This window comes from Quercus lobata, chromosome 1 (assembly GCF_001633185.2).
Source record: "Quercus lobata isolate SW786 chromosome 1, ValleyOak3.0 Primary Assembly, whole genome shotgun sequence".
Lineage (NCBI taxonomy): Eukaryota > Viridiplantae > Streptophyta > Magnoliopsida > Fagales > Fagaceae > Quercus > Quercus lobata.
Genome location: NC_044904.1, coordinates 13416916 through 13435281, shown reverse-complemented (window position 1 = coordinate 13435281; position 18366 = coordinate 13416916). Strand labels below are relative to the sequence as shown.

Here is an 18366-nt window from a genome sequence, read left to right as displayed (position 1 = left end):
ATTGTAGGTCCTACTTCCTCTTTTCATTTCCTTGGCTTCTAATCAAATCATTTAAAACCCTTTAAATAAAGATAGGATCGTGTCCACTACACTAAACTCCCATTTTATGGGATTCAAAAAAGGTTAGTGGGCAATCCTTTAATAAAATTAAAATATTGAAAAGAAAAAAAAAAAAAAACATAATTATTTAGTCAAAACACTTTTTTGAACATTAAAAATCTAAAAAGATTCAAATAAAACGGTACGATTCAGGGTATCTTATGGTTTAATACTTTATTCCCTTTTTTCAAATCCCCTTTTCTTTTCTTTTTTTTTGAGAAAGTTCAAATCCCCTTTTTATTTCATAACAAACCATCGATATCTGCAAATATCATATCATACCTAACCAATATTCCAACATGATTCAACAAATCACGGATCAACCTTTGGCTTTATATCTATGATTATAAATACCAATTTCAAACCTTACACATGGAGGTGAATTCTTTTTCAACCACAAATGGACAAGCAGATTAAGAGAAATTGGATACTTCCGGTCTCCAACAACCAAGATAAATATTGAATGTATCTAGCTACAGTCAGGATGTTGATGTTGATGTTGTTGTTGTTGTTGTTGCTGCTCCAGTAAGTAAAATCCTTGAGACTTTCCTCAGCCGGGAAATACGTTTTCGATGCCCACGGCCTTGTTTGTGTTGTTCCCACTCATGTACCCCTCTAAGTACCCTATCCCCACAAGCCTGCAAATGGAAAATTCATTAGCATACTAAAGCCACAAGAAACACAGTATATAAAATAAGAAGGCTAAAGAGGAGGAAACGGGAACAATATCCTAGACACAGTCTCACATAACGCTGACAATACCATCACCACCAAAGCCTGTCCCAAAACTTTTGGAGTCGGCTTAGCTGTGGATCTTTAACTAACTAATTGGGATCGACCACAAGTATTCTTCTCCACCATTATATTCCATCTAAAATCATAATCTTTGTCTCACAAAATGCTGACCTGACATATATATTGAGTCCATAAGTCCCTCTGGATTAATTTCGGTCCCATGTTATTTGGAGCCTCCAAATCAGGCATTGAGCTGGCATTCTCATTAAGGAAAGATCTAATAATTTTTTCTGCAGGTTCAACTACTTGCAAAGCCCATGAGTCATCTGATTTGCCTAGAATATGAGAAGTTGAGCACATTAAGCTTGATTCAGTTAAAATTGATTCAGTATATGGGGCAGAATAAACCAAAAAGGAGAATAAAAGACATACATGATATGGATTCTGTTGCATCAACATAATGTATGTTCCACCCAAACAATGTTTGCAGCCGATTTATCCCCCTTTTCTGAACAAAAACAAATTGTATTACAAAAGGCTTCACCATCGTATAACTGATATTAATTACATGCAAATAAATTCAGGACAGGCACTTATGCAGCCCATCAGTTCTTCTTCTTCTTCTTTTCTTTGGTAACTACTAATAAATAAATGGTCTTAACAAAGTTTCCACAGGGATCTACAGATATAGATTTGATGAGTAGTTTTGGAGATAAAAAACTTGAAACTCAAATTTCTTGTCCAAAACATGTACTCATATATTAAGGATGAGAATGTTAATTTACAACTGCTAAAATCCTAAGAGAGAACTTTCAAAAATCTGAAGAACAATTACAACTGGGCAAAACACCACAATCAACACCTTTATAAATAAGAAAGAGTGAGTTGATTTAAATTGAAAGAACAAAACAAAGTAGAGGAAGACAAAAAATAACATTAATAAAAGTAGTAAAAAATGATATGTCAGTTAAGAAAGTAACGGAAAGTAAAACCTTATTGTTGCTGTTGTATTTAGGAACAATCAAAGAGTTTAATCAGTAATCCAGGACTTGATTGCTATAAATGTCAATACCTCATGATCTATATAATACCAGAATATGTTATGACCAATTTTGGAATGGAAGTGTCACATGTTATAAAACTTAGTAAGTGCAAATCTACTTTTTATTCTCTCTCTTTTTTCTTTTCCTTTTTTTGGTGGGGCGAGGGGTGTGCAAGTCTATGAATTTATGAAACTGTTACAAAATATACTTACTTGACGACGAACAAGTCTTCGGGTGTTCAATTTCATTCTGTCAATGGCTTCTTTTAGCAGAATTCTAGGTTGGTTGTCACCAATGGTATCCAAGATTACCTGAATATTCTCTTTCAACATCTTATTACCCTTGTTTATAGATCTCAGGGACAAAGACCCTTCAGTGGAATCACTTTCTTCATCACATCTACCTTCTAAAAAATAATCTTTCAGAAAATTTTCAAACTCCCGAACACCGATGGCTTGTCGCAGGCCTCTAGTGTAATCTGCATTTGGATTGTAAATGTCAAAGACTTCATTAAGTAATCCAGCTTCTATCATGCAATCAACTCTTTGTTCCACATATTGGTCCAGTACAGGGAGAGAAGCATCCACGCATATAAAACAGCAATTGTATCTAAAATTATTGACTTGACCCCAATTCTGCCCTGCCACATGTAACATTATAACATAAAATAAACACGTGTACGCTATATCCATTTCAAATCTCCTTATGAGGAAAGTGAAGAGGGGCGGGGGGGGAGAGATCCTGTGGCTACTGGAACTAATCAAACTGCAAAATTCGAAAGTAGAATAAACTTTTATAAATCTGGAAACATAAATTCCACATAAACAATAAGTAAACGATAACTAAAAAGCATAAGCATCTTGTTATATATTGCATTTCAACACTCATTGGCATTTTCATACTATCTTAGTATCCATTAGACCGTGTGTTTGGGACTAGCCTATAAGCTAACTTTTTGCTTTTTAGCTTTTATGTACAGCTTTTTAAAACCTCACTTTTTCTTAATTTTTCTCACTTTTTCTTAATTTTTCTCACTTTTTCAAAGTGTAACCATACTTTAACACATTTTCAGCAAAAAGCTAAATAAGTTGTTTCCAAACATACAAAGCTAAGGAAATACTTGGTGCATAGCAGCAAGTGTAATAACAATCAGCATACACAGTGCAAAAAGGCTCCAGCTTCTATGAGTCTTGAGAGCTGGCCGATACACAACCTGACCCACAATTAGCTCATAGACAAAAGCAGAGAAAAAACTTGATACATCATTACATAGAGATGTCTTAACTCTCAAGGGCACCAAAACCTAACTCAATTAAGCCTTAAATTCCAATTAACCTCATATACTAACTAGGGGAAGCCACATATATTATTTTCTGCTATTCTATCCTTGTCTAAAAATATAATCTCTGCCACCTTCCTATTTAAGTTATTCATCTCCTTTACTTCTGGTTCTAACCATGTTATTTCAGGCATCCATCTATCTTTTTTCACTCTATCAATTTGTAAAGAATTGATTCATTACCAGTGACTAAATTTTCCTCTATTATCCTACCGCAATCCTCCCTCCTCTAGGCTTGGGACCAGCTGTGTACAAAATATAGGACCCAAAGCACTGTCACAGCCAGAGCTAATGGGCATCAAAACTAAAGATCAAGGAAGAACCCAAATAAAAAATAAAAAATATAAGAAGTACAAGAAATAGCTGCTCTCTGTTGCAAAATATAAAGCCTGTTCCAGAACCACAACAGCATCCAAAAAAGGGCTAAAGAAGTCAAAGTTCTTTAATGTGAGACAATTATGACCAAATAAATATTAATTACAAACCTTGGCTGTCTTTTCCTGAAAAAGTTTGCTTGGGGGCACACCAGAACGGGAGTAAAGATTGAGATATTGACTAATCTGCAAGAGATACAACCAAAACTGAAGTCATCCAAACATTGTCATTAGACAGATTTGTCATAAATGAATTAAAGATCTTTAAGGGGAAAAAAAGAAAAAGAAAAAAGCAGTCACGTCATTCTCTTGGAAGGATTGCACACAAATGTATGTTGTAAGTTTTGGCATCAATTATTATTACTGGTGAGGAGAATTGCAGATAAGCATATATTTATCTGAATGCAGAAGCTATATACAATAGGATAATAATCAACATCAAGCCACTGCTTTACAAAATGCAATCCTAATAAGTAATAACAATTAAAAAAAACTGTTGCAACCTTACATCAACAGTCAAGATTTTGAAGGGAAAAGAGAAGTTCTAGTTTGGGGGGGTGGGGGGACAAGAGTTGGGTGACATTAAAAATGTTTCACTTTCTCAGCAACCACATAAAATAGAAGGCTTCAAAAGACAATCATAATAACAAATACTTCTGAAGAATAAGTTACATACATCTCTACTTCCATGTCATGTCAATAACTCTTTCCTTTTTTTGTTTCCTGATTTCAGATTTCAAAAATAACTTCCTCAAACTAACAAACTGTTGATGGATGGACTCACCCAAAAGGCATAATATTAATAATAATAATTAATACCATAACATAATTAAAATTATCAGCACCAGTGAAGTACTTCGTACAATCAGAGAGGCCAATGCATGTATAAACCAAAGACAATGATGCAAAGTGAGAATGATAAACAAATAACACTATAGCCAGAAAAGATGCATAATTTTCACACATCAATTCCTAACAAAAGTATATATGCAAATATGTTCAAATGCAAAGTACATAACCCAGAAAGAGTGATATGCAAATCCTTAGCAGACTCCAACTTGGGGCTAGCATGACGTAGTTGATCAAGACAGAACTCTCAAGCTACTAGGCCTGGCCTTGGCCATGCCTTAATTTTGAAGAGGCAAGATGCCCAGTTTACAGCCAACAGCTACAAACCAATTCTTACTTATAAGTATTACAGAACTAGTAAGGTGTGTTTTTAATTCCTGAGTTATTTCTGTTATTCACTATAAAATTTGAATTCATAAAGAGTCAAGGAAGAAAGGAGTTGTTAGAAATGGCAACAACATCAACTACAGCCAACAACACAAGTACACAACAGAAGTATATTATAAGTGCACCCTTGCTTATATATTGCAAGGAAAGAATACATAATAAGCTGGCACCCTTACTTTTCTATGGTTATTTGGATGGATTCTGTTTGCTGCAACTGGATCAATGTCCTTAAGATGGTCATAACTATAGTCAGAACCGTCTCTCCCAAAATCCAGCTCTTTATCTGTCTGTTCATCTCCTGTTAAATTATAACGAATGTCAGATGTATTTAAGGCAAGTGTAGAATTTAAAAGCTATAGAATAGCTAATTACCAAGAGGGCCACTTAAACAGCCTTCATCCATATCTTCTGCTGAATCATCCAAGAGGAATGCACTTACAAGAGCCTGGATACAGTCAATAACAACCCCCCCAACAAAAACAAGAGAGAGAGAAATTAGGATAAAATAAGGATGCTGTGATAGTTTGTAAGCTTGTAACATGAAAATTGGAAGAGAAATCTCTTGAGTTTAATAGATTAATGAAGATCATTTGCTTCATATAAAAATTTACAGACATAGTGCAAGTTAAATAAATTGACACTAATTATTTCCAGTACAAAGTTTTATCTTCTTTACCATGAAAGGCAAGAATGAAACAATCTCCTACCTGGATATAGTAATTTGTACCCCCAACAATGACCGGCATGCAGTTGCGAAGCAATATGTCATTGATAAGCTGAAAATCCAAATGCCAAGTCAAATTCAGAATTACATCAAAGGGCAATATGTAATGGTAATACAATGTCTTAATCACCACATTCAGATCATTATTGATCATATTTAATAAAAGAAAAACCCAAGTCACCACAAAAACTATAAAGCAATGAACAAGAATAAAATATAAGTTTATAAAGAGAGAAAAAAGATAATCAATAGTATCAATACACGAGGAAGGGCTCAAAGGAAGACAAAATGTCAACAGAAACAGGCTTCTGGAGCACAACACAGCACTTTTTTGTAGGAATTAAAATATATGACAAAAGAACCGACAAAAAAAAAAGGGCCAAATCCATTCAATGCCTATCATGATGTAGAGAAAAAAAATCTAGAAAGGGATTGAGAATCAACAAATAGAAGCGTGCATTCAACCTACCAACCTGACCCAATGCCTTGGGTTAGTTTTTTGTAGGTTGATGAGTTAGGTTGTGTTGTAAATTTTTTCAAAAGCTTGGGTTTGTTAGGATCAGGTTGGAAAATTTTTCAACCCAAGTAACCCACTCCAACCCAGGATTTTGAGAATTTGTTACTTTGAGATATTTTGAGACTTACTTTTTTATAAAATTGAAATATTAGGCTCAATTAATTAAATTATAATAAATTTTTTGAAAAATGTGCTTAAATAATTGAGTGGAAACTCAATTTTTTATTAGGTTGGAGATTTTTCAACCCAATGTGGTCCGGTTGGGTTGAAAAATACCCCAACCCATGCACACCGCTATCAACCAAAAATAAATAAACCTAGAAATTAGTACCTAAGCTTGCTTGGAATTAGCACAAGTAGGATGGGAAACCCAGAAATCAATACCAAGGCATTGGAAAATTTTCAATAAAAGGGAAGACTTGTTCTTTTTTAGATACCAAGGCATTGAAATATCAAGAACCTCCATCTTAGAAAGAACAAGCCTCCCATAATTGATTGGGTAGAATTGAAAGTTGACGTAGAACAGAATTCTCAAAGGGGATTGAGACTCAACAGAGAACAGAAAAATAAAATAAAACTGTGAATCCGCATATAGGCTTAGCAAGATAGAAAACATATGAATCAGCACCAAGGTATTAAAAACATTCGGTAGGATTGCAATATTTCATTCATCATAATCGCATGTCTCAAAAAATGTTGAAAATGCATACTTTCATAAAAACTCTTCCTTCAATACAATGATTAAAGAAAATATTGCATTGAATATCAATTCAAATGAATCAAATCCCAAATCCCAAAAACTGCAATAACAGTACAGATTGATACCCAATATTAACACAACGAGAGCTTACTCATGATTATAAGCTACCAATAAAGGAAAGTCACAAATATCATACACCACCAACATGGGTTTTCCAAATGTATAACTTTTCTTTATTTGGGTCAGAAGATATAATAGGAACAAGCAAACACAAAAGGCTAAAAATCCATAGCAAGGAAGCATATAACACTAGTTTATGACACCATTTCTATTTGTATTTGACTAAAAGCTTCAAAATGCAAATTTAAAAACACAAACAAGACAACAAAGTGGGTAACTAACTTACAGGAATAACAGAATCCCTGAAATCCTTAGCAGTGAATTCCAGGTTTGGGCTTATGGTCCCCAAAAGATGATGTGGCACCCCTACAATTGTAATGTAAAAAATTCATAATTTCCTTTCAAACACACACACACACATGGTGTAATAAAAAAAAAATGAAAGAGAGTGAGAAAAAAGAGACAGACCCTTTTGCTCATTGAGGGAGACCTTGTTGGTGAGGACATCAAGGCCATGGTAGACCTGCATAGAATCAGCGTTGATGATCTCAATGGGGAAGTGGGTGGCTAAATCAATGGCTAGCCTTGACTTCCCTGAGCCTGTGGGACCCATTATCACCACCACCTTTGCCTTCTCTTCCTCATTGCCATTGCTAGGGTTTGGAGCTCCCTCTGCCTCACCCTGTGTCTCTGTTTCAACAGCACTGTCCATCTCTCTCTCTCTCTCTCTCTGTATTGCGCGCTCTATTCGTGGGCCTAGGCTATATATAGTGTTACCATGGGCTCTCCATGGGTTCTGGACCTATATTTTGTTAGTGGGCCTAAGCTATACATAGTATTACTATGGGTTTTCCCTGGGTTTTGGGCCTTCTGGCTTCTAATATGAATTCGTGTCCGGTTGTGTCCAGTTTTTCCGTCTACAAGTATGCTTTAGCCTACTTTCGATCCAAAAAAAATATATATAAATAAATCAAATAAATTGATACCAAACACATATCTATGGATATAGCCGATTATGCTTGTTATTGTTTACTAGTGTTGAGCTTTCATTTTTTTAATGTTGTGCGTTGGTTTTATTCCGTGTCAATTTCTTTGTAATTACATGCATATTTTCCTTGTGTTTTGTGGGGTTTAATGTAATTGGGTTGGGCTTAGAATTTCATGAAAAAAAAGAGTTTAGTCTTGTTTTTTTTTTTTTTTTTTGAGAAGCCAGATCAGAGACCTGGGAAACTTTATTCATCAAAACAAAACTAGTGAACATCTTGCAAAACTAAAGGGGCAATATCAGATGGCAAATCATGCAGCCAAATCTGATCCCCAACGTTTGACTTAGCTTTCTTAGCGAGAGCATCAACCACTGAATTACAATTACGACTAACATGAACAAATTCCACAAACTGAAAAACAGAGGAATGTAAATGAATATCATCCAAGATGTTTCCAAAACTGGCTAGTTCACCCGCACCGTGAAGAAGAGCATTGATGATGACTGCAGAATCTCCTTCAAACACAACTCGAGTGAGGCCAATTTCCAATGCAAACTGAACAGCCTTCAAGCATGCTAAGGCTTCTATATCTGCCACGGACTGGGCCATTAGGATGGGCGAGGACAGAGCACCCACAGCTTCACCATCATGATTACGAGCAATGATCCCAATGCCTGTCAAGTTTGAGCGACGAAACAAAGCAGCATCGAAATTTACTTTGAAACACTGAGGATCCGGAGGTCGCCACTGCTGCATGGGAGGAGGATGGGGTGATTCAGGCACGTCGTTCTGGGCTTGAAGAAACTCCTGCAAATAACTACCTGCAGAACTGCAAATACTAGCCACTGGAAGAGGTAGGTGACCAAACTGGACTGCATTACGCCTATTCCACAGAAGCCACACCATGATCACGAAAATCTCTGCTCTAAACTCCTCTTTGTTGCACAGAAAACTGGAAAGTGGCTCAGTGAAGGAAGTGGGATGTGGTGGTGCAGTTTGGTGAAACCAATCCAACGTAGACTAGGCACCTGAAATGGCTTCACAATACCAAACTGCATGAAGAGAGTCTTTAGGAAGAACATTACACAGTGGACAGCACACACTAGGTACAATCTGACGCCGATGAAGGTTCACCATTGTTGGCAGAGCATTGTTACAAATTCTCCACACAAAGTGCCTAATTTTGTTTGGGACCCGAAGCTGCCAAATGCCCTTCCAAAATTTTTTCTGGGCTTCAGGATTAGAACCACCTGCACTAGAAGATGCATCACAGGAAACCAATAGTTTATATGCACTACAAGTAGTGAACGTACCAGACGGCGTGTGCGCCCAAATAATGCGATCAACGGGGCGTCGAATGCTCAAAGGAATACCCAGAATAATTTCAGCTTCATGAGGCAGAAACAGTTGCTGCATAGCCTCTGTTTTCCCAGCAACGGTGTCTTGATCTATCAAGGTACTAACTTTCACATCAAGAACCAGCGAAGGAAGGGGTGAAATGACTGAACAATTTGCATGTCCAGGCAGCCACCTATCCTCCTTAATTCGTACAGCCTCTCCTGTCCCAATGTGCCAAACCATCCCTTTACGTATCACATCTCTTGCCCCAATAATACTCTTCCATGCATAGGATCCTGACTTGGACTCTTTGGCATCTAATATGGAGCAATCCGGAAAAAATCGAGCCTTAAACACTCGATGACAAAGGGATTCAAAATTATTAATCAATCTCCACACTTGTTTAGCCAATAAAGCATCATTAAATTTTTCAATTTCTTCGAACCCCATGCCACCCACTTCTTTAGCTTCACATAATCGCTCCCATTTTACCCAATGAGTTTTCCGATGCTCTCCTCTATAACCCCACCAAAATTTGCGAATCATGCCCTCCAATTCTCTATCAAGCCCCTTAGGGAGTTTAAAGCAACTCATGGTATAAGTCGGAATCGCCTGTATTACTACCTTAATCAGCACTTTCCTACCTGCTTAAGACAAAAGTTTTTCTTCCACCCTTGAAGCTTTTTCCACACCCTTTCTTTAATGTAGATGAAACTCTATTTTTTTGCTCTACCCACCAATGCTGGCAAACCCAAATATTTTTCAAAGTGGCGAATAGCAGGGACACCCAACACCTGTTGAATCCGGGCTTGAACCTCATGAGGGATGTTAGAGCTAAAAAATATATTAGTTTTCTCACGGTTAATTTTCTGGCCAGAACCCCTCTCATAGATTGCTAGGATATCAAGAATCTTTTGGCACTCTTCTTCTTTAGCACTACAAAATAACACACTATCATCTGCAAAAAATAAATGTGAGACTTTTGGTCCATTTCTACATATAGCCACTCCCTGAACTTGCCCCTCCATTTCTGCTTTATTCAACAAACTTTGTAATCCCATGGCACACATAAGGAAAAGGTAAGGCGACAGAGGATTACCTTAACGAAGACCACAACTAGGTTTGATATTACCAACAGGTTGCCCATTGAGAAGAACAGAATAGGAAACCGAAGTAATACAAGACATAATAAGCCTTTCCAGTCGTTCTCTAAGCCCAAGATGCCTCATTGCTCATTCCAGAGACTCCCATTCAACCCTATCATAGACTTTACTCATATCAAGCTTCAGTGCCATCTAGCCCACTTTCCCATTTGTTTTCCTTTTAAGGTAATGCAGAGCTTCAAAGGCCACAAGTACATTATCTGAGATAAGCCTCCCCGATAAAAATGCACTTTGAGATTCCGGAATAGCACTGGCTAGAAACTTTTTCAACCGGTTCACCAAAACCTTAGAGATCAACTTATAGACCACATTACACAAACTAATGGGGCGAAAATCAGCAACTCTTTTTGGGTGTTTAACTTTTGGAATTAGGGCAATAAAAGTGGAATTTAGTGACTCTGGGACCACACTAGTATTAAGGGCATTAAGCACCACTGACGTTACATCTCCACCCACAATATGCCAAAAAGACTTATAAAAAATTAGGGACACACCATTAGGTCCAGGGGCAGTAAGAGGAGTCATCTGATCAAGAGCCAACCTAACTTCATTGGCATGGAAGTCACAACCAATCAACCCAGCATCCTCCTCTGATATAGCCGGGTGAATGCCATTCAAGATCTCATCAAAACCTGAAGGATTAGAGGTGGTGTAGATGTCTCTAAAATAATTCTCAATGATGCTACCCATTTGGCCTTCATCTTCCCTCCACACCCCATCACCATCCTCTAAACCAGCAATGAAATTACGGCGATTCCTTTGGTTTGCCCTACAATGGAAAAACCGAGAGTTACTATCCCCTTCCTTTAGCCAAGTATTCCGGGACCGCTGCTTCCACATGCATTCTTCCCTGTATTTCAACCTTTGGATCTCTAGTCTTGTTATGTGTACACATTGTATTGATTGTGAGTGAAATCTAGACTTCTATAAATGTTTGTGTAAATGCATATTAGGGTTGCACTTTAATGTTGTTTAATCTAAAAGTAATCAAGCCGTAATTGAGATTTTGGGTCTAAATCAGTACCTAATTTATTCGGCTTGCAATTTCAACTAGGAATGAGTGATGCTAGAAAGACTATAAATTATATTGTTATAGATAAGTTTATAAATATTTGTATCACTAATCACAAAATAATTCAAATATTTATTTAGTAAATTGTTGAAATAATACCAATCCGATTCATCACCACTTCAATTTATAATTTTTTTTGGTTGTAAAATTGTAGTAGCTTTAAGATTTCCCTTGACTGGAAGTTGGTAAATTTATGTGATGCTAAGGATGTTACAAATTTGACTACATAAAATATAATTTTAAACACAACATAAAAACTAAAAATAAATAATTAAGAAATATTTATTAAACTTTTGAGTTATCAAGTAGTAACTAATATTATCTCAGTAAAGCACCGACACTAGAAAATTCAAACTCTGATTCATTGCATTTAGAAAGAAGTTGATTCAAATCTATAATGAATTAAACTTTTTTACCATATCAATGTAGTAATAAATTATTTCCTCAAAAAAAAATGTAGTAATAAATTAATTAATAGGGAATGGGTTCTAATTTCCTCAATTAGATAAGTTTTTGTGACTGTTGAATAAAATAATTGAGTTCGAATATTGACTACATAAAAAACTAATCTATACGTTCAATTATCTTAAAGTAACTTAAACGTCATAGATTTAAATCATATACTATCTATAAAAATAAAATAAAATAACTACCGAGTAATCTAATTACAGTACTCTTTATGCATATGAACATGCATGTTTTTGCATAATGACTTGCAATTGATTATCCAAAAACAAATGAGTTATGACACAAGCACATCCAGACACACATCACATGCACAAACAAAAGAGGCTAAGGTAAAGCTCACAGAACGAGAGAAAGGTGTAATGATTTCCCCAATCAAAAGATATTTTACCATATATTATTAAATTTTACAGCATCAATACAACAAAAAGAAAGTAATTAAGATATTTCACTTTAAAATGTTTTTTTCTCGCAAAATAAATAATATTGTTACTCACAACCTAACAAAATATGTCAAATAAGTTAGAGTTTTACCAGTGTGATTGAAAGATCTTCCTTCCTAACTACCTTCATAATGTTCTCTTTACTAATTATGGCTAATTTTTCAATATGATTTCGAGGTCTTTCTTCTCAAAAAAAAAAAGAACCAATGCAGATAGTTTTTCTGCCTTATTTAATTGAACTAATGAGCTGTGAGCACCAAAATTTTATTATAAAAGAAGCACAAGCTTTTGGTCCATCCAATCAATTAATCTGGGTTTATAGTTTATTTAATTCTCACTTTGGCCTCGAAACTCCCATAATAAGAGACCTACACTATAGAGGATGATTCTCAATTTCTCATTTCGAGTAACCATTCTTTTTTTTTTTTTTGTTCTTGTCCTAAATGTCCAAAAAAAAAAACTTGCTGACAGATTTCCATTTTTTGAGAAGGAGCTGATAGATTACCATTATATGACAAATAAACCTCTCTTTTGTCGCTTAAAAAAAATGTCTGTTATCAAAATGAAGTATCAGATCCCGTGAATGGAGGCTGCTCACATAAAACAATTGATAAAGTTCCAATAAGATGCATATTTAAAAGGATACTCCTGATTGATCAAGATTACAAAGAAGATGTGCTTAACACATTAAATATATCTCCAATATCAAGGTTTTTATTCTAGTTTATATTTGTAATTTCAGTCTTCCTAGTTCTCCCTTCTTCTGGTGCATCTCTCAAAGAAAACATTGCAAAATTTTCACAAAATCAAATAGATCCATGGATTCCAAGCAGGAAAGAAGTAATAGTATTAGTATCTTAATGCTTCCTTGGTTAGCTCATGGGCACATCTCACCCTTCTTAGATTTAGCCAGAAAACTCTCACTCAGAAATTTCCATGTTTATTTCTGTTCCACACCCATCAATCTAAAACCAGTAAGAGAATCTCTTATAGACAAAACATTCTCTTCAATACAACTAGTAGATCTTCACCTCCCTTATTTAGCAGAACTCCCTCCTCAATACCACACTACCAAAGACCTCCCTCCCCATCTCATGTCCACACTCAAAACAGCCTTTGACTCAGCCAAGCCTATGTTTAGCAACATCTTGAAGGCCCTAAAGCCAAACCTCTTAATCTATGATTGTCTGCAACCATGGGCTCCAGTGGCAGCTCATGAAGAAAACATTGAAGCTGTTATGTTGTCAACTTGTGGTGCGGCTGCTAGTTCTTTGATGGCTTTCTATAGCAATAATCCTGGCAAGGAATTCCCATTTCAAGCCTTAAATTTCCCACAGGCTGAATGCGAGAAAAGCATGCATTTCCTGCGTTATACAGCAAATGGTATCACAACCAAAGAAAGGTACATGCAATGCATAGAAAGATCTTCCAACATAGTCTTGATCAAGACCTCGGGAGAGATTGAATCACAGTATATTGATTATCTCTCTGGTTTAGTAGGGAAGGAGATAGTTCCTGTTGGGCCTCTTGTTCATGAACCTAAGAACAAAGATGATGATATGGTAATCGTAGAATGGCTCAACAAGAAAGATCCTTCTTCGGTTGTATTTGTTTCTTTTGGAAGTGAGTACTTTCTTTCATTGGCAGAAATGGAAGAGATAGCTCGTGGGCTTGAACTTAGCAAGGTTAATTTCATATGGGTTGTGAGATTTCATGGTGGAAACAAAATTAGTATTCATGAGGCTTTACCTGAAGGATTCTTGGAGAGGATTCGCGAGAAGGGTATGGTGGTGGAAGGTTGGGCTCCACAGGCAAAAATATTGGGGCATTCAAGCATTGGTGGGTTTATGAGTCACTGTGGTTGGAGTTCAACACTTGAGGGAATGATGTTTGGGGTACCAATCATAGCCATTCCCATGCATCTTGACCAACCCTTTAATGCCAAATTGGTGGTGGAGGTTGGTGTTGGTGTAGAGGTTTCAAGAGAGAATGAGAAGCTCAAGGCAGAAGAGGTGGCCAAGGTTATAAATAAAGTGGTGATGCAAGAGGAAGGGAAGGAAGTAAGGAAGAAAGCTAAAAAACTGAGTCAGAGAATGAAGGACACAGATGATGGAGAGATGGATGTGGTGGTAGAGAAGCTGGTGCAGCTACTTGGAGAATCTAGAATTTCTACCACTTTTGAGGAAATATAAAAACTTGTAAGTTGAATGTTTCTTCTTTTCCTTGAATCATAAAAATATGAAGGGAAGCACAAATTCAGGTTGTAGGTAATAAGTAAAGACCTTTCATCAAGAAAAGGTAACAAGCAAAGACAATGGACCAAATGAATTTAAATTTGAATTTTGACCATAAACACTTGGTTTCTGTTAACTAGTATATTTTAATTTTTCTTCATACAAGCCAGTTTCTAACTTCTTTGAACTAAACTCAACTATTGGGTTGGGACTAGTGCTTTGAGTTAAGAAGATGATCTTGTAGTCCACCTCTGTCATCAAAGTTATTTCTTTATTGAGTGGTATTTATTATACACACTCTTATACCCAACCATACACGAAATTTGCACTAAAATCATGATTTAGTCATGATTTCAGTGCAAATTTCATGTGTATAATAATAATGGAAGAGGCTTGTGTCCAATGACTAGTTTCACTAGACACGCTAGGATACGAACACGTGTTCAAAACTGGACACTTGTTCGCATCTCAATGTGTCCAGTAGAACTAACCACTAGACACAAGCCCAACCCAATAACAATTACCATTTTTTATTTTGACTTTAAAATAGAAGAATTTAACTCATTTTCATCTTTATTTATTATTTTTTTGAGAAGCAACTCCTTTCATCCCTTTCACCATAATCGATCACACCATATCTTTAATACCTAATTAAATAGATTATCTAGTCATATTTCAGTTTTTTGTTAGCAAAGTTAAGAATCAACTGCTCAAGATTCTCTCGATTTAAAACGTTTCCTTAGAAAATTTCGTGGAATATTTAATAGGGCTACATCAATTAAAAAGTGTTGTATCCATTTTGAAGATACACATTTTCTTTCTATATTTTTTGTTTCTTCAAAATTTATCTATTTCATATTGGAATAACGACTAAGGACTTGTCATCACCCAAATTTCATTCTATCAGCTGCCCAAGAAATAAGTGATTTATAAAAATCGATACCCAAGGTCTCATAATCGAGAGTGATGAGACCAATTTTCCCCAATTGGATGGATGAATCATCAATTTGTATCAATTTTTGGTCCAACCCTAAGTTTAACCAAGTTTGACCATATTTGACCCAGGATTGGCTAAAATGTAAATTCGTCCATTACACTTTATTAGGCTTCAAATTTGTAAACTCAATCAATTCAAATCTTGAACCACGTTTGACAGACAAAGGCTCAAATGTGCCCGGTCCCTATGATCACAAAAAAAAAAAAATGCTTTGATTTGATGGGATTCAAGCCAAGCATGGAAACTCCAAACAAACTAATCAAACTCACAAAACTACTAAAAATAATAATAAACACTAATTAAAAATTTAAAACTAACATGGAAAGCTACATTGTCGTGTCTGAACTTTTCATATCGAGAGAGCTGGAGCCAAGCTTGGCATCATTAACCTTTTAGCATTTAAGCGTTCCAATCACACCTCATTTGAGCTAAATTGATGTTGAAGACTGTCAACTAAGAACACATGAACAAATTCATTACAAATCTTGAATTTCTAGCAAATTACCATAGCCGACATTGGCCTAGCACCACTCAAAATGGAAATGTTCTATTATGGAGCAATTATGAGACTATCCAATAGGCAATAGGCAATAAGTAATACACCCTAAATTGTCACCTTTCAAAAAGTTTTTCGTAAGAGATTTAAGAGAAATTATTCACTCTTATGAAATGAGTCATTTCTCCTCTCACATAAACATCGGCCCACACTTATTGTGAGAGAAGGACTGGGATAGGGAGGACTCTCAATAATTTCACCACACTTCCTGGGCCATTTGCAAAACTTTCCGTTTTGGGTTCTGAGCTCTAATTATTTTATCCCAGCCAAATCTCAATTTAAGTTTTGTGGATTTTATGTGCCCCACAGGCCACAAGGTGAAAAGGCTAAATAGGCTTCCCTTTCTTCTTTTTAAGAAAATTTTCGATTTCAATTGTGCTATACTAGTGGTCCTCTCAACTAATAAAAACCAACTATTGTGAATTTCAATTATTATGTGAACTCTTCAAAATTAGGAGACAAAATCCCTTGATTTTATTGATTTGGAGGATCAAGATGCTGTCCTCCCGTGACTAAATTCTTTTTTTTAATGGCCTTAAAAAAAATTGAATACTAAATTATTCATTCTTATACTTCAATTTCAATAAGCACTGAAATAAGTAACAAGAATGTACCCATTTGATGGATAATAGAATCAAAAGAATTGGAAACATGTCTGACTCGCACCGGAAAGTTTGTAGCATGAAAGTACCAACTTCTTATGTGTTGAAATACTGGAGTGTTCCCCATATAGAAATCAAATAAAATTAAAAGTTAGTATTTATCTGTCCTATCCTCCAGCTTGTAATTAATTGCTGCATGCCATTCTGTCATGGACATGTTAAAGGAAGAGCATACATGGCTGCAAATTATGTCCCAGGTGCAAAAGTGGGCAAAAAGAATTGTAACAAATAAATTCAAAGGTGGTGGTGTTTGCTTTCGAAACTTATTTTGGTTACTCAGAGCACTTGTAGTAGTGGAGTTAAAAAACTATATAGCTATTTTAGCTCCACCAAAACACAAAATAAATTCATACAGTAATGGAGCTAAACCTATTTTTTTTAACTTCATTGCTACAGTGCACATCTATCTATGGATGTGCATTGTAACTTAGAGTTAAAAAATAGTAATAATTTTTTATTCTCTGCCCAGTTGTGTGTGTGGCTATGATGGTTGTGTGTAGTAGATATATTATTTTATTGTAATAGATATCTTATTTTATTGTGATGTTTATATTATTTTATTATATTGAAAACTAAAATAGATCCACTGTTGTAACATGTGTGTAAATAAAATAGATAAATTAACTTTTTATGACGTTAAATAACTAAATTTTTAACTCTACTACTGTGAATGTTTTACTGCACACTCATCTATGTACATACATTGTCCGTACACATCAGGGATTTGATTTTATGAGTTAAAGTGTAGACATGATTAAAAAAAATGTGAACAGCGTACGTAAAATTATGGACACTGTGTATAGAGTATACATTACCGTGCGTAAAAATATTTCCCAATCCTAAAGTCTACTTGTAACAATCGATGTAAAATATATATATTTTTTTAAAAGTTAATAAAGTGGAGAATCTTTCTTGTAAGTCATAGCAGTAAGGGTAATCATATGTGACAAAGGCAGCTAGCTAGCTTAGCTGCTTCCAATCTCTCCTACTCTGTCTTGTCCCTTAAGGTTTCCCATTCGTGCTTCGTGTAGGTGAGCCCTTACTGTCCACTCCACATACAAAACTTCCATCCCAAGCACCCCTCTACAAGAAAACAAAATAATTACCAATAATTTTTTATAACATTAATTTGTTTCACAACAGTGCGTACCCATTCAGACAGTTTTACCTAATTACACCATAGTTCATGAAGTACTTATTGTACAATGGGAAAGAAAAATATTATACCCAATCTGTGTATTTCTTCATATGGAAACAAAGGGGGTGGCAAGTATAATATAAAATATATAAACTAATATTTATAAAGTAAATGTATAAATCTATTCGAATAAAAAAGGTGGTACCAAGTGAGATTTGTGAGAAGAAAAGCAGAAGTTAGTTGAATTTGCCAATGTACCAACTTAAGAAAATAGCTATCTAACCAAAAAAAAAGGCCCATCTAGATCCTTCATCACCAAGTTTATATTAAATAAATTCAAAGTAAAAACTGCAGGTAAGAAAGTTATACTGCAGACTTGATAATTTTTACTGCATATGTTAGAAGGTAATTAACTTTAAATACAG

At 35.4% G+C, this 18366-nt stretch overlaps 3 protein-coding genes across 3 annotated transcripts; 1 reads left to right on the top strand and 2 right to left on the bottom strand.

The window, feature by feature from the left end:
* Positions 1–360: 360 nt before the first annotated feature.
* LOC115979910 (tRNA dimethylallyltransferase 2-like) lies at positions 361–7621 on the bottom strand. Its single transcript, XM_031102008.1, is given in 11 exon segments — positions 361–646; positions 648–737; positions 1006–1169; positions 1267–1342; positions 2090–2512; positions 3702–3776; positions 5003–5124; positions 5199–5271; positions 5534–5602; positions 7174–7253; positions 7356–7621. Coding segments are annotated over 11 exon segments (1494 nt in total). The 5' UTR covers positions 7600–7621; the 3' UTR covers positions 361–568.
* A 516-nt stretch (positions 7622–8137) lies between these two features.
* LOC115995328 lies at positions 8138–8779 on the bottom strand. Its single transcript, XM_031119847.1, has one exon. It carries the CDS (start codon positions 8777–8779, stop codon positions 8138–8140), a length of 642 nt encoding a protein of 213 aa, XP_030975707.1.
* A 4130-nt stretch (positions 8780–12909) lies between these two features.
* On the top strand, positions 12910–14546 carry LOC115995310 (flavanone 7-O-glucoside 2''-O-beta-L-rhamnosyltransferase-like). Its single transcript, XM_031119827.1, has one exon. It carries the CDS (start codon positions 13173–13175, stop codon positions 14544–14546), a length of 1374 nt encoding a protein of 457 aa, XP_030975687.1. The 5' UTR covers positions 12910–13172.
* Positions 14547–18366: the final 3820 nt, after the last annotated feature.